The sequence below is a fragment of the Somniosus microcephalus genome, chromosome 4, assembly GCF_052327205.1.
Source record: "Somniosus microcephalus isolate GS21.2 chromosome 4, FLI_Smic_1.0, whole genome shotgun sequence".
Classification (NCBI taxonomy): domain Eukaryota; kingdom Metazoa; phylum Chordata; class Chondrichthyes; order Squaliformes; family Somniosidae; genus Somniosus; species Somniosus microcephalus.
Genome location: NC_140990.1, coordinates 233,082,854 through 233,095,909, shown reverse-complemented (window position 1 = coordinate 233,095,909; position 13,056 = coordinate 233,082,854). Strand labels below are relative to the sequence as shown.

The window sequence follows — 13,056 nt, the reverse complement described above, 5'->3', positions numbered from 1 at the left end:
ACGTTGGGCTGGATTTTCATTCAGAAGTCGGGAAGGAGGCGGGACTACAACTTTCGGGTTTTAGTCCCACCTCCATCGACGTCCGGCCAATCCACTCGATTTTCCCTTAATTGACCTTGTTGAGCCCGGGCTCAGCAGGCCAATTAAGGGCCACCCGGCAACAGGTGACGTCACAGACTGAAATTTCATCTGTCAAGAGTTTTTGACGGATGAAATATCAGTGTTTCACAGCTGTTTGAAGCTGTCAAACACTGACAGTCTGACTTCTAACCTGAGTCCTTCTACGCAGACTCAGTTAGAACTCACACTGGCACTGAAAGCTGAAGGCTGTCACTTTTGACAGATCGCAGCCATTCAGCTTTCAGTGCCGGCTGAGTGATGGACTCCCGACGCCTAGAGGAAGAAAGGCTGTTAAGGTAAGTACAGGTAATTTAAACTTCTTTAGACACACCAAACACACTTACCTTTGCACTCATGCACCCATCACTCACCTGAACACTGATATCGCGACCCCTCCAAGTCCTTCAACCCGACAGCCCGCCTGCTCTTACCTGGCGTGGTTTGGAGCCGTCGGGAATCCCACATGACACCCCTCAAAATAGGGATTAGGCTAAAAACTGCCTGTTAACTACCTGTTAACAGGCAGTTAATTGGCACTAATCCCTTCCCTCGGCGGGTCCCAGTGCGGGGCAGGTACCTGCCTCCTCTGAAACTTACGTGGAGGCGGGTTTTGGGCGGGATGGTGTCGGGACCCCCGAATTTGGGAATTTTGCCCCCCGCACGCCTAAAAGCCCGCCTCACGGCACACTGAAAATCTGGCCCGTTAACTCTGTTTCTCTCTCCACGGATGCTGCCTGGCCTGCTGAGTATTTCCAGCATTTTCTGTTGTTATTTAAGAATAAATGAACATTGACCGATATTCCCTCTCTTTCCCCCAACACCTCCAAAACAAAACCTTCACTTTTATTAAAGTAGCTCAGTGAGTTTATCCAGTGAGAAGCAGAGACATACAGACCAGGAACACCCTACGATTGATCCCCAGTCTGTTAACAGCTGATCTTAGCTGGTAATTGGTAGCGGTGCTACAATTGGTTTGTGTCCCCTTCCTTACCTGCAGACAATATTGGCCAGAGTTCCTACTCCATGTTGCTATCCAGCAATCCCTGAGGGAAGTGGGCATGTGTGGAAGTCGGATTGAATAGCCGGTCAACACTCGCTGTCATAGCTCATGAGAAAATAGTTATTTTGTTGAGATACTGGATGACTATAGGCACCTGTGGAACCATATCCCAACAAAGAGATGACTCAGAGAAGAGATGTGCAGAAAATTGGTAAGCGAAGGGGGAAAACTAAACAGGAAAGGGATAAGAAATGAGCAACTAACCTAAATTTGGAATATCCTCAAAAAGACCAGTTTTGTGATGACCTGGCACTGTTGACCAATAGATGCAGTGACCTACAATACATTTACAGTAATCATCAGAGACAAGGATTATACAAGAATGCTAACTTGTGTTGGGAGAAGGTTAAAATAGTCATCTAATTAAGGTACATTGGTAAGCAGGAAGCATCACTGTGTTATGATTTAGACACCAGCTCATGCCAAGCATTGTCGGTTTTTGGCAGCCAAAGTTAAACTAAAAAAAGTTCTGACGGGGCCATTTGAAAGTTGTGAATTGAGGTTAGATTGCCGAATGACATAGTTGCTCAAGGCAGTTGAGCAGTAGCATTGATTTGTGTGTAGATCCCCACTGAACATACAATAATAGAATCCCAATGACCCTGATTTAAAATGTTTACTGAACCTTGGGATTATGCTATTTGTAACAAACTTTTCAAGTCAGCTATTGTAACTGTGTAACTGATATATATTTAGTTTTGGCATTTGGCCTTGTATCTTCCATTGCAACGTCAACTGTTAAGATCTATAGGATCGTATCATTCATATAAGACGCTGAGACAAAGCAGTGCTTTTATGCAGATTACAAGAGATGTTTGGATTAGAGTACTGTAGTTGACACAAACTAGCCTTAATCATTTCATTGTGTGACAGAATTTATTAGTATTAAAAACTGATGAAGCTGGCTGATTGGCTAAATCCTAAAAAGCAAACTGTTGTATGGGAGTTGATGTATTTTTACTAATTAATATAGATTGCATATTTTATTTTACAATGTTAAAATTCATTTGTTATGGCAATGCATGTATTTGCTTTTTCTCACTATAGAGCCAAGTAAATCATCAAAATTTAATACTGGCATAGCAAGATTATTGCTACACCATTTTATTTGAAATACATTGAAAAGGTTTCGGCTCCGTGGGGCTTTTATGACTACATTGAGAAAGCTAGGCTTTGTGTTTCCACACTAACCTTGGCCTAAAATAAATGCTGTTAAATTATTTATTTTGGGCCAAGAGACCATGAGACCATTTGTGCCCATTTTATGGGGAAATGAGAATGGGCTTGAACTGGCCTGAACTGTTTTACTGTGTTTGGACAGTACTTCCCTGTGCTGAGTGCTTAAAATAGCAGCAGTCATTTAGCATGGGTGCTGTGTTGTGAAATGCAGATCTCCTGGAGTGTAACTTACTAGTAGCAAATGTGGCCTGGTAATTTTGAAAGAATTAAAGATCTTCCATCCCTGGATATGATGTTACCCATCTGGGATATCTGTAAAGTTCATAACCATTGAGGCAGTTTTGAGTTTTGCTGTCACTTAAAAGTACTTTAATGACTTTTTAAAATGTTCTTTCAGGTAACAGATTTCTAAATGAGAATGATCTGATGGAATTTAAATCCTACCAGTGGTTTGGAGCATCCCTGAGAACTCAGGGTGACAAAATTCTGGTGAGTAATGCATTCATCCGATCGTGTGGTCATTCAGTGTTTACGTGCATCTGAAATTACTTAACCATTGCTTAACTGCTGTTCTTGAATTAGTTACATTTTAGTCAAATAATATTTGTGGCAAGTGACGCTGTTAAACCTCAGGATTGCAGTGGCATCTGATAATTTATGAATCACATCAAACCCTATGTTTAATGTATTTAAAGATTATTGGAAATTAAGAATTATTCCAAAGAGTGATTTTAAAGAAAAAACTTCCCCCCTTTATCCAATATTTTTTTTCCTCACTCCTCTCCTTAAAGGCTTTGCCTCACTTCTGGGGTATGGTTCTGCGGGTGGCAGGCACTCTCTGATGCCTATAAGGTGTTATTAGAAACATAGAAGATAGGAGCAGGAGTAAGCCATTCGGCCCCTCGAGCCTGCTCCGCCATTCAATGAGATCATGACTGATCGTCCAAATTCAGTACCCTGTTCCTGCCTTCTCTCCATATCCCTTGATCCCCCTAGCCTTAAGAAATATATCCAACTCCTTCTTGAATATATTTAATGAATTGGCCTCTACTGCCTTCTTTGGTAGAGAATTCCACAGGTTCACCACTCTCTGGGTGAAGAAATTCCTCCTCATCTCTGTCCTAATAGAAACATAGAAGATAGGAGCAGGAGTAGGAACCTAGACGAGAGCAATAGTATTCAACCATATTAGCAGAGAAGGAAGGGGGATTTGCAACCATTCACAGTTACATTCTCATTCATTGCCCACACATATGCTCTGCCAACATGGGTCGCTGGAGCAATCATCAAAGGGAATCCTGGTTTTATTTTCCACTCACTTACTGCTGTTCTAGCTGAGATCAGTTAATCAGCAGAGACCCATGGATTGATCTTGGGATCTTTCTGGTCTGTATAACTCAACTTTTCACTTCCTTAACCAGAAAACCATCTTCAACTGCTTCATCAATGACCTTCCCTCCAACATAAGGTCAGAAATAGGGATGTTTGCTGATGACTGCACAGTGTTCAGCGCCATTTGCAAATCCACAGATAATGAAGCAGTCTATGCCCGCATGCAACAAGACCTGGACGATGTTCAGGCTTGGGCTGACAAGTGGCAGGTAACATTCGCGCCACAGAAGTGCCAAGCAATGACTATCTCCAACAAGCGAGAGTCTAACCACCTTCCCTTGACATTCAATGGCATTACCATCGCCAAATCCCCCACTGTCAAGATCCTGGTGGGGTCACCATTAACCAGAAACTTAACTGGACCAGCCATATAAATACTGTGGCAACAAGAGCAGGTCAGAGGCTAGGTATTCTGTGGCGAGCGTCTCACCTCCTGACCCCCCAAAGCCTTTCCACCATCTACAAGGCAGAAGTAAGGAATGTGATGGAATACTCTCCACTTGCCTGGATGAGTGTAGCTCCAACAACACTCAAGAAGCTCGACACCATCCATGACAAAGTAGCCCGCTTGATTGGCATCCCATCCACCACCTTAAACATTCACTCCCTCCACCACCAGCATACTATGGCTGCAGTGTGTACCATCTACAAGATGCACTGCAGCAACTTGCCAAGGCTTCTTCGGCAGCACCTCCCAAACCCGCGACCTCTTCCACCTAGAAGGACAAGGGCAGCAGGCGCATGGGAGCACCACCACCTCCAAGTCACCATCCTGACTTCGAAGTATATCGCTGATCCTTCATCGTCACTGGGTCAATATCCTGGAGATCCCTACCTAACAGCACTGTGGGAGTACCATCACCACACGGACTGCAGCGGTTCAAGAAGGCGGCTCACCACCACCTTCTCAAGGGCAACTAGGGATGGGCAATAAATGCTGGCATTGCCAGCGACGCCCTGATCCCATAAACGAATAAAAAAAAAAAGCCATCAGTGTGTGTGCTTTTGTGGGATGTGGACGATTCTGGCACGGCCGCATTTATGCTCCATCTCTAGCTGCCCTGAGAAAATGGTAGTGAGCGGCTACCTTGACATGCTGCAGTCCTTGTCGTAATGGTGCTCCAATGATAGTATTATGGAGGAACTTCTAGGATACTGATCCAGCGATGATGAAGGAATCATGATATATGTGCAAGTCAGGATGGTTTGTGACTTGGAGATGATGGTGTTCTAATGGCTTTTCTGCTCTTGTTCTTCTTGGTGGTAGAGATCATAGGAAAGGGAGGTGCTATCGGAGTAAGCTTGATGAGGTGCTGAAGTGCATCATCTAGATAGTACATACTGCAACTGCAGTGCACTGGTAATGGAGGGAGTGGATTTTGGGTCCAGTGGTAATGGTGCTGCTCTGTCTTAGATGGTGTTAAGCTGCTTGAATGTTGTTGTGGCTGCATCTATGCAGACATAGAATTACATAACGTCAGGCCATTCTGTTTTGTGCCAGTGTTTATACTCCACACAATCCTCTACCATCTGCTTCACCCACTCCATGTGGCAGTGAGTTCCACATTTGCACCACTCTCTGTGTAAAGACATTCCACCTTTGTAATTGGCTATTGAATATTCCATCATAGTACTTACTTGAACCTTGCAAATGGTGGAGAGGCTTTAGAGGGCAGTGGGCAGGGTGGGTGGTGTAGAACAACCAGCTTCTGCCTTGCTCTTGTAGCCATGGTGTTGATATAGCTAGGCCTGTTAAGTTTCTGGTCAGTGATGATGACCCCCCAAGATGTTGATTGGGGTGGGGGACTCAATTTTGGTGGTGTTGCTGATGGACATGAGAAGGTTGTTGAGCTATTTCTTGTTGGAGATGGTTCTTATGTGGCGTGAATATTACTTGCCACTTATTTGGCCAAGCCTGGATTTTGCCCAGGCCCTGCTGTAGGCTGACATTAGCTGTTTCATTATCAGAGGAGTTGAAACTGTAGAATGAACAGCTCCAAAGATGTGCGGGTTAGGTTGATTGGCTATGATAAAAATTGACCCTTAGTGTTAGGGGGATTAAATACGTGGGGATATGAGGATAGGGTGGGATATGTGTTGGTGCAGGGGTTACGGGGATTGGGTGGGATATGTGTCGGTGCAGGCTCGATGGGCCGAAATGGCCTCTATCTGCACTGTGAGGTTTCTGTGATTCTGTGATTGATTCCTATTCTTATGATGGAGGGAAGGTCATTTAGGAAGCATGTGAAGAGGTTGGGTTGAAGATGCTTCTTGAAGAAACTCCTGAAGCAATGTCCTGGGGCTGCAATGATTGGCTTCTGACAGTCACAACTACCTTCCTTTGTGTCAGGTATGACTTTAGTCACTGAAGGCTTTCCCTTTGACCTGCATCAATCTCAGTTTTGCTAGGTCTCCTTTGTGCCATATTTGGTCAAATGATGCCATGAAGTTGCAGGCAGCTATGCTTACCTCTCCAACATTCAGCTCTTGCTTCCATTTCTGGATCAAGACTGGAATCAAAGTGGATCTGGCAGAACCGAAATGGAACATAGTGTGAGTAGGTGTCGCTTGTTGGGATTATTAATGATTTAATTACCTTGGAAATGATTGGGAGGAGACCAGTGGGGTGATTTATCCCGGGTTTTGTTATTAGGACATACCTGAACAATCTTCCAATTATTGGGTTAATGACAGGACATAATGTCTATAGAATGCAACCTCCACATGGGAGTAACCTACCTGACCTCTTCCTTAAAAATCTACGTGCCACAGACATATCTGCCTATGATAATATTAGAGTGACTACAGCACAGTCCTTGTGAAGACAAAATATTTTCTCTACAATGAGGAAGTCACTCATCAAGTAGTATGGCGACACTGTTAATTAAAACAGACTCAGCAGAGATATAACAGCCTAAAACTGGGCATCTGAGGTGCTGTGGGCCACCAGCAGCTGTAGAATTGTATGCTACCACATTCTGTAACCTCATGGCTTGGCACATCATTCACTCCTTGATCACTATCGAGCTTGAAGACCAATCCTGGTTCAGTATGAGTGTAGAAGGGTATACCAGGAGCAGCATCAGGCATACCTTAGAATGAGGTACCAACCTAGTAAAACTAACATAGGGCTACCTGCATAATAAACACCAAAAGCAGCAGGCTATACATGCAGCTAAGCAGTTGCACAGCCAACAAATCTGAGCAAAGCTCTCCAGCCCTACCACATCTGGTCAAGAATGGTGGTGGACAATTAAGCTTCTCCTGTACCAATCCTCAACCATGGTGGAGTCTAGCATCCAAGGTCAGGAGATAAGTTTGAAGTGTTGTGTCTCTTCAACCAAAACTGCTGAGGTTCCCACCATTGATGGCAGTGCCCAGCCCATTCGATTCACTTAATACCACATTAAGAATTGCTCCGGGCATAACTAAGACTATGGCCCCCATCAATAACCCAGCTGCACACTGTACATTTGCTCACCAGAACTAGCTGTCCCCCAGCCAAGCTATTCCAGTGCCCTTGCTTCCCTCGGTCCTTCCAACAAGTAGTTTCCCTCGGTCCTTCCTCCAAGTAATGTTTAACTAGTTGAGATAGATGGTGATCAGCAGGAGGATTATTTGACCTTGTTTGACCTGAAGCTGAATTCACGTGGTCTGGCATCAGTGTGATGACTTACAGAGCCATCCCACATGACTGTGCCCCCATCATTAGACCCTGATGGAACAGGCAACATCCAGAGATGGTAAAGGAGGAGCTTGGGATGTTGGCTGATAGATATAACGGTGAGTATGACAGTTCTCCCAACTGGGGCACCAGTCCTCAGATATTGGTGAGGAAAACATTGCAAGATTCAATGGTCCAAGATTTCCTATGGTCATTGCTGATGGGTCTATCCAATCTTTTTTCTTGATTATTGAACTTTGTAGTGATTGTGTACAGCTGTGTGGCTTGCTAACCTCTTCAAGAGGGCATTAAGATTCAATTCAGCACCTTTGTGGTTATTTTTCTAGTAATATCCCGCAAATTACCAGTGTAATTGAATTCAGTTTCACATGTTGCCTTTGTGGGATTTAAATTCATTGGGGGGGGGTGTTTTAGCCAAAGTTCCCTTTAAGCTGCATAGCCGCGTTCGCGCTCCAGAGGTTCCATGCAGCCAACTCACCAGCTTTTAAATCAAAAACCGCGCAGGTGCGGAATTTTGAATGGGCCCCAAAAAATGGGTGGGTTGGGGTTGGGTGGGAGGTTAAAGAGTTAAAAATCTGTATCCCAACCCTAACCCACCCACTTCCAGTTTTAACGTAGGTGGGACAGGGGGCAGGCAGCCAACCCGCTCCCAGGAGGTGGGTCACCCATCAAAATATTATAATGAGGCTCCGTGCCTCCATGGTGATCCACCATTACAAATTTAACTCCGGCTGGCCGGGTGTCCCAAGCCTCGGGGAACCTGCCAGATAAAGGGAGGCGAGGACTGCTGGATCCAGGAGCTAAGTGCCTTTCCACTTACCTGCTGGAACCAGTGATCCTGCGTCGCCAACCCAATGCCATTAGACAGCCCCTTGAGCCTTCTACCCCCCTGAGGCCTCCAATCTCCTCCTCCCCCTCCAAACGAGGCCTTCGATCTCCGATTCACCCCCCCCTCCCCGCGACCCGGCCTTTGATCCTCGACTCCTGACCCCCCCTTCCTCCCGCAGCCTCCAATACCCCACTCCGGCCTTCCGACCTCTCCAGGCCCCGATTCTCCTTCGGCCTCCGAACCCCTATCCCTCCCGCCTCTCTGCGGCCTGGTGTCGCAGGCCTACCCGCCCAACAGCCAGCTAGCCTCTTCATCCGGCTGTCTGCGGACGGGAATCAGTGCTATGAAATGCTAATCAGACCCTGCCGAATTTAACATTCTCCCGGGTTTCCGGATCACTTTCCAGCAACCCCCTGCTCCCTACCCAGCTCCAAATTAAAATTACAACCATTATTTATGGTTTGCTAGCCCTGTACCATAGGCACTACACTACTGCATCCATTTTCCAGCTGGGGAAGAAGCTAGACAAGTTGTTCATATACTATGCCATTTCTGTTCTGTTCACTAGGAGGCACATGTGCCCTTGGATGTACTTATTTTCCTTTCTTCCTTCCCTCCCTCTGATGAGCTGCCTGATCTTGAGGTGTAATCAGAGATGGTCTGCTGGAATCTCTTGCATTGGCTTGGTCTAATGCTTTGTTACAACAGAAAAAGAAAATGAGGAGCACCAAGGAGTTCTCCTTTCAAGATTTTCTGAATGAACTAAAACCATTTTGTTTTTCAGGGTTGCCTTCTAGCAGAGGCATCTCCATGTGCAGCAGCAAAACCCTGTAATACTATCACTCATACTTGAAATTGTGCTTTTTATGTTGGTATATGATTTGATGTATTAGAATATAAATACAAACACAGACTTGCAGCGTTCCACATTTAATATTGCAAACCCCACATCTGGTCCACTGTCAAGACCATTTCCATTCACCTCTGGAGCAATCTGATTTTTTCCATTCTTGATGCACACTGATGATGAAACTATTATCAACACTCTTCGTTACTTTGAGGATCAATTTTTAAAATGTTATCCTTCAGCTAATCTAGACCTTCTGCAGCATGAGTCCCCTCCTGCACAAATCCCTACATTCCCATTGTTCCCATCATTATGCTCCGCTGGCTCTCTGTACCCCAGCAAATCGGTTTCAAGTTCTTCATTACCAAATCCCAAAACAGCTTGCTCCCCAAGTCTAGCAAATCTTCTTCAGCACTTTGTCCCAGCCTGCACTATCTGCTCTTTAGACTGGATTGTTATCTGTTCACTGCCCGCTCTGCATTACCATTGAAGGCCAATCTTTCACTCATTACACCCTTGTCCTCTGAAATTACAGTCCAACTCCACCTTGCCTTGCTCTCTCTGCATCTTAAAATCTGACCTATTTGACAGTGCCTTTGTATTTTTTAATTCTCTTCCACCCAGTGTCTGCCTTCTCTTCTCCCTTGAGATAATCATCTATGTAAGGAGTATTCTGCAGTCTACAGTTTCCCTTTATATAATTACTATTCATATAATATTCAAGGCAAGATTCTAAAGTCAGGTATTGCTTTAAAAAAAAAAAGCTGGTAAATACTTAGCTTGCTGATAATCTGGAGCTGGGGTACCCTTGGTTTCACTAATGTTTGTGTGTGTCCAGGCTTGCGCTCCCCGTTATCACTGGAGAACATTTAGACGTACAGAACGTGAACCAGTGGGGACCTGCTTCCTTGCAGATGGGGAAAAGATAGTGGAGTATTCACCGTGCCGATCAGGTTAGTTTGAGAAGAAAACTTTTCACTGTAGCTTTATGGATACTGCTTTAGAATTAAATAGCTCACCTCTGACATTTTGTGATCATCACCTTGGTAAGATCAAACCTGCTTGAGAAGTTAATGTTACCAACAGGATCCTTTTTAAAACCAGTTACAAAGAATGATCAGATACATTGACCTATTTATTTCTGTATTTCTGGTGTTTGTGAATTATATTTTTAAATGGTGAGTAAAGAACAACATTGTGTTGCTTGTTTAATCTGATGGGGTAGAACTTTCTGAGGTCCACTCCACTGGTGGGGCCTCGCATGCAGTGGGCAGCTTATCAGAAAATCAGGAGTGCATTGCCTGTGATTTCCCATTGATGTCAGTGGATGGAAAATCACCAGCAAATCAAATACATTTTTCTAATAAGTCACCTGCTGATAGCATGGGGTCTAAAATTTCCATCTATGTTCTTTTATCCTACTGTCATATTTATTGTTCCTACATAATTTACTATTTTCAATATCTCTAAGGGTGGACAGATTCAAACTGGTAAAAAGTGCATTTAGGCCTAAGAAGTTTTTCTTCACACAAAGAATGATCAACACATGGATTGGACTCCTGGATTGATCAGTGAAAGCAGTCGCCTTGGAATCATTTAAAACCAGTTCGATGCTGTGATGGAGGGTGGGGTGGGGGAAGCTACTTTTTTCTGGATGAACAGGATAGGATGGACCAAATGGTAGATTTCATTCTTGTCTATCTTGTGATGACTTCATTAGTGGAACTGGCTTGGAGTAGTTATTTAAATTGACTGTGCAAAGCAGTTAAATTTAATACCGGAAGTCACACAACACCAGGTTATAGTCCAACAGCTTTATTTGAAATCACAAGCTTTCGGAGCGCTGCTCCTTCGTCAGGTGAAGTGAAGAGAAGCATACAGGCACAGCATATATAGTCAGAGAAAACTGCCAGATGATTACAGGTAATCTTTCTAACTGCCCTTTATCACACCTCGGCAGAGAGATAATCACAGCAATCAAAGGTGTGAATGGTGTCCAAACAGGTCAGTCAGGAAAACATTACATCAAAGAACAATGAGGTGGGGTCACAAGGGGTCAAATGTTGCAGATGCTGGGGTCTGTATGAAAAACAGAAAAAAAACAAAAAACTTTGCTGGAAATCACAGCAGGTCCGGCTGCATCTGTGCAGAGAGAACAAGCCAACAACGACTCGAGTCTGGATGACTCTATGTCAGGTAATCTTTCTAACTGCTATGATAGCCAAGTTCCGCACTCATGAGGAGGGCCTCAACCGGGATCTTGGGTTCATGTCACGCTACATGTAACCCCACCTGACGTAGAGTCATCCAGACTCGAGTCATTGTTGGCTTGTTCTCTCTGCACAGATGCGGCCAGACCTGCTGGTTTTTTTTCTGTTTTTCATACAGACCCCAGCATCTGCAACATTTGACCCCTTGTGACCCCACCTCATTGTTCTTTGATGTAATGTTTTCCTGACTGACTTGTTTGGACACCATTCACACCTTTGATTGCTGTGATTATCTCTCTGCCGAGGTGTGATAAAGGGTAGTTAGAAAGATTACCTGTAATCATCTGGCAGTTTTCTCTGACTATATATGCTGTGCCTGTATGTTTCTCTTCACTTCACCTGACGAGGAGCAGCGCTCCGAAGGCTTGTGATTTCAAATAAAGCTGTTGGACTATAACCTGGTGTTGTGTGACTTCCTACATTTGTCCACCCCAGTCCAACACCAGCATCTCCACATCAAATTTAATACCAGTAGAGAAGTAATCATTAACTATTTGTATTCAGCTTGCTTATATTTTGGGGCATAATAGTTTATTAGAGCCAGATCATTCCTAATAATGATGTCAGTGTTTGCTTTAAAAATATCCCCAATCAAAGTCTATGGAAAAACAAGTAAGCTGCCAAAATTACTGAGAATTCTTTGCAACTGGTTTTTCATAAAGTGTTGTGATGGTTTCAAGATAAAATGTTCAGCTATAGTTGCAATTGCTGGTCACTGAGGGTCAAATTCCCTGCTTTCATTCCCATGTAACAGTAGTTTTCTCATCTGATCCCCATGTGAATAGGGTCTTCACAATTGAAAGTTGAGTCCTTAACAAAATGATTTGATAGACTACGTGGTGCAGTTTCCTTTAAGTGCTAACAGATGATGTTGGGCTTATTGGAAGTGTTCCATACTGTACTATTTTTTGAGTGTAGCAGCAACATCCATTCATATAGAGATTCTGCAGCACCAGATTTCCCCTCTTTCAGGTAACTTGCATTTAACAGTCTTTCTGATGAGCTGACAATGAGGAGGGGCATGAGTGCAGCCTACCTTTTTCTTTCCTGCTGGCAAACAACTGAGCCTCTACTCTGATTTGTCAAACTGTAGCTGAGGCCAGGAACCGTGGCCCTGATATTTAACAAAAAAGGAAAGACTTGCATTTATATAACGCTTTTACGTCTACCTGAGAGAGCAGATGAGGCCTCAGTTTAACATCTCATCTGAAAGACGGCACTTCTTTTCAGTTCAGCACTGCCTCAGTATTGCACTGGAGTTGTCAGCCTAGATTTTTTTTTTTTGTGCTCCAGTCTCAAGACTCTACCGAGGCGCGATCTCGGAGTTATGGTCGGGAAACCCAGAAGCCCTGGAGTTTTAACACTAGGGCGTGTTTGGATTTTTTTTGCCAGGTTTCCCGCCTGATAGCCAGCCTGATTGACAGGCTGGCTGTCTGCCTGCCTGTCCAGTGGGAAAGGCTAGGTTTAGTGGTGGCGGGGGGAGAGAGATTGCTTGGGTGGGGCGGTAGTGGGGGATCGGAGACATCGTGGAGTTGTGGGGGTGGGGGGAGTGGAGACATCGTAGAGTTGGTGGGGGTGGGTGGGGCCGGTGATCGTGGGGGTCGGTGATCGTGAGGGTAGACCGCATGGGGGCCTGGGGGAGATGGGCGGGGCGGGGATCTGTATTATTGGGGA

General features: G+C 44.6%; 1 protein-coding gene across 1 annotated transcript in view; it reads left to right on the top strand.

Moving 5' to 3' along the window:
- itgav (integrin, alpha V) overlaps positions 1-13,056 on the top strand; it is a 183,719-nt gene that overhangs the window by 96,147 nt on the left and 74,516 nt on the right. Inside the window, exons 3-4 of the mRNA XM_085985922.1 lie at positions 2,757-2,848; positions 9,951-10,065. Of these exons, the coding sequence (XP_085842048.1) occupies positions 2,757-2,848; positions 9,951-10,065 (207 nt within the window). The remainder of the gene's footprint in view (positions 1-2,756; positions 2,849-9,950; positions 10,066-13,056) is intronic.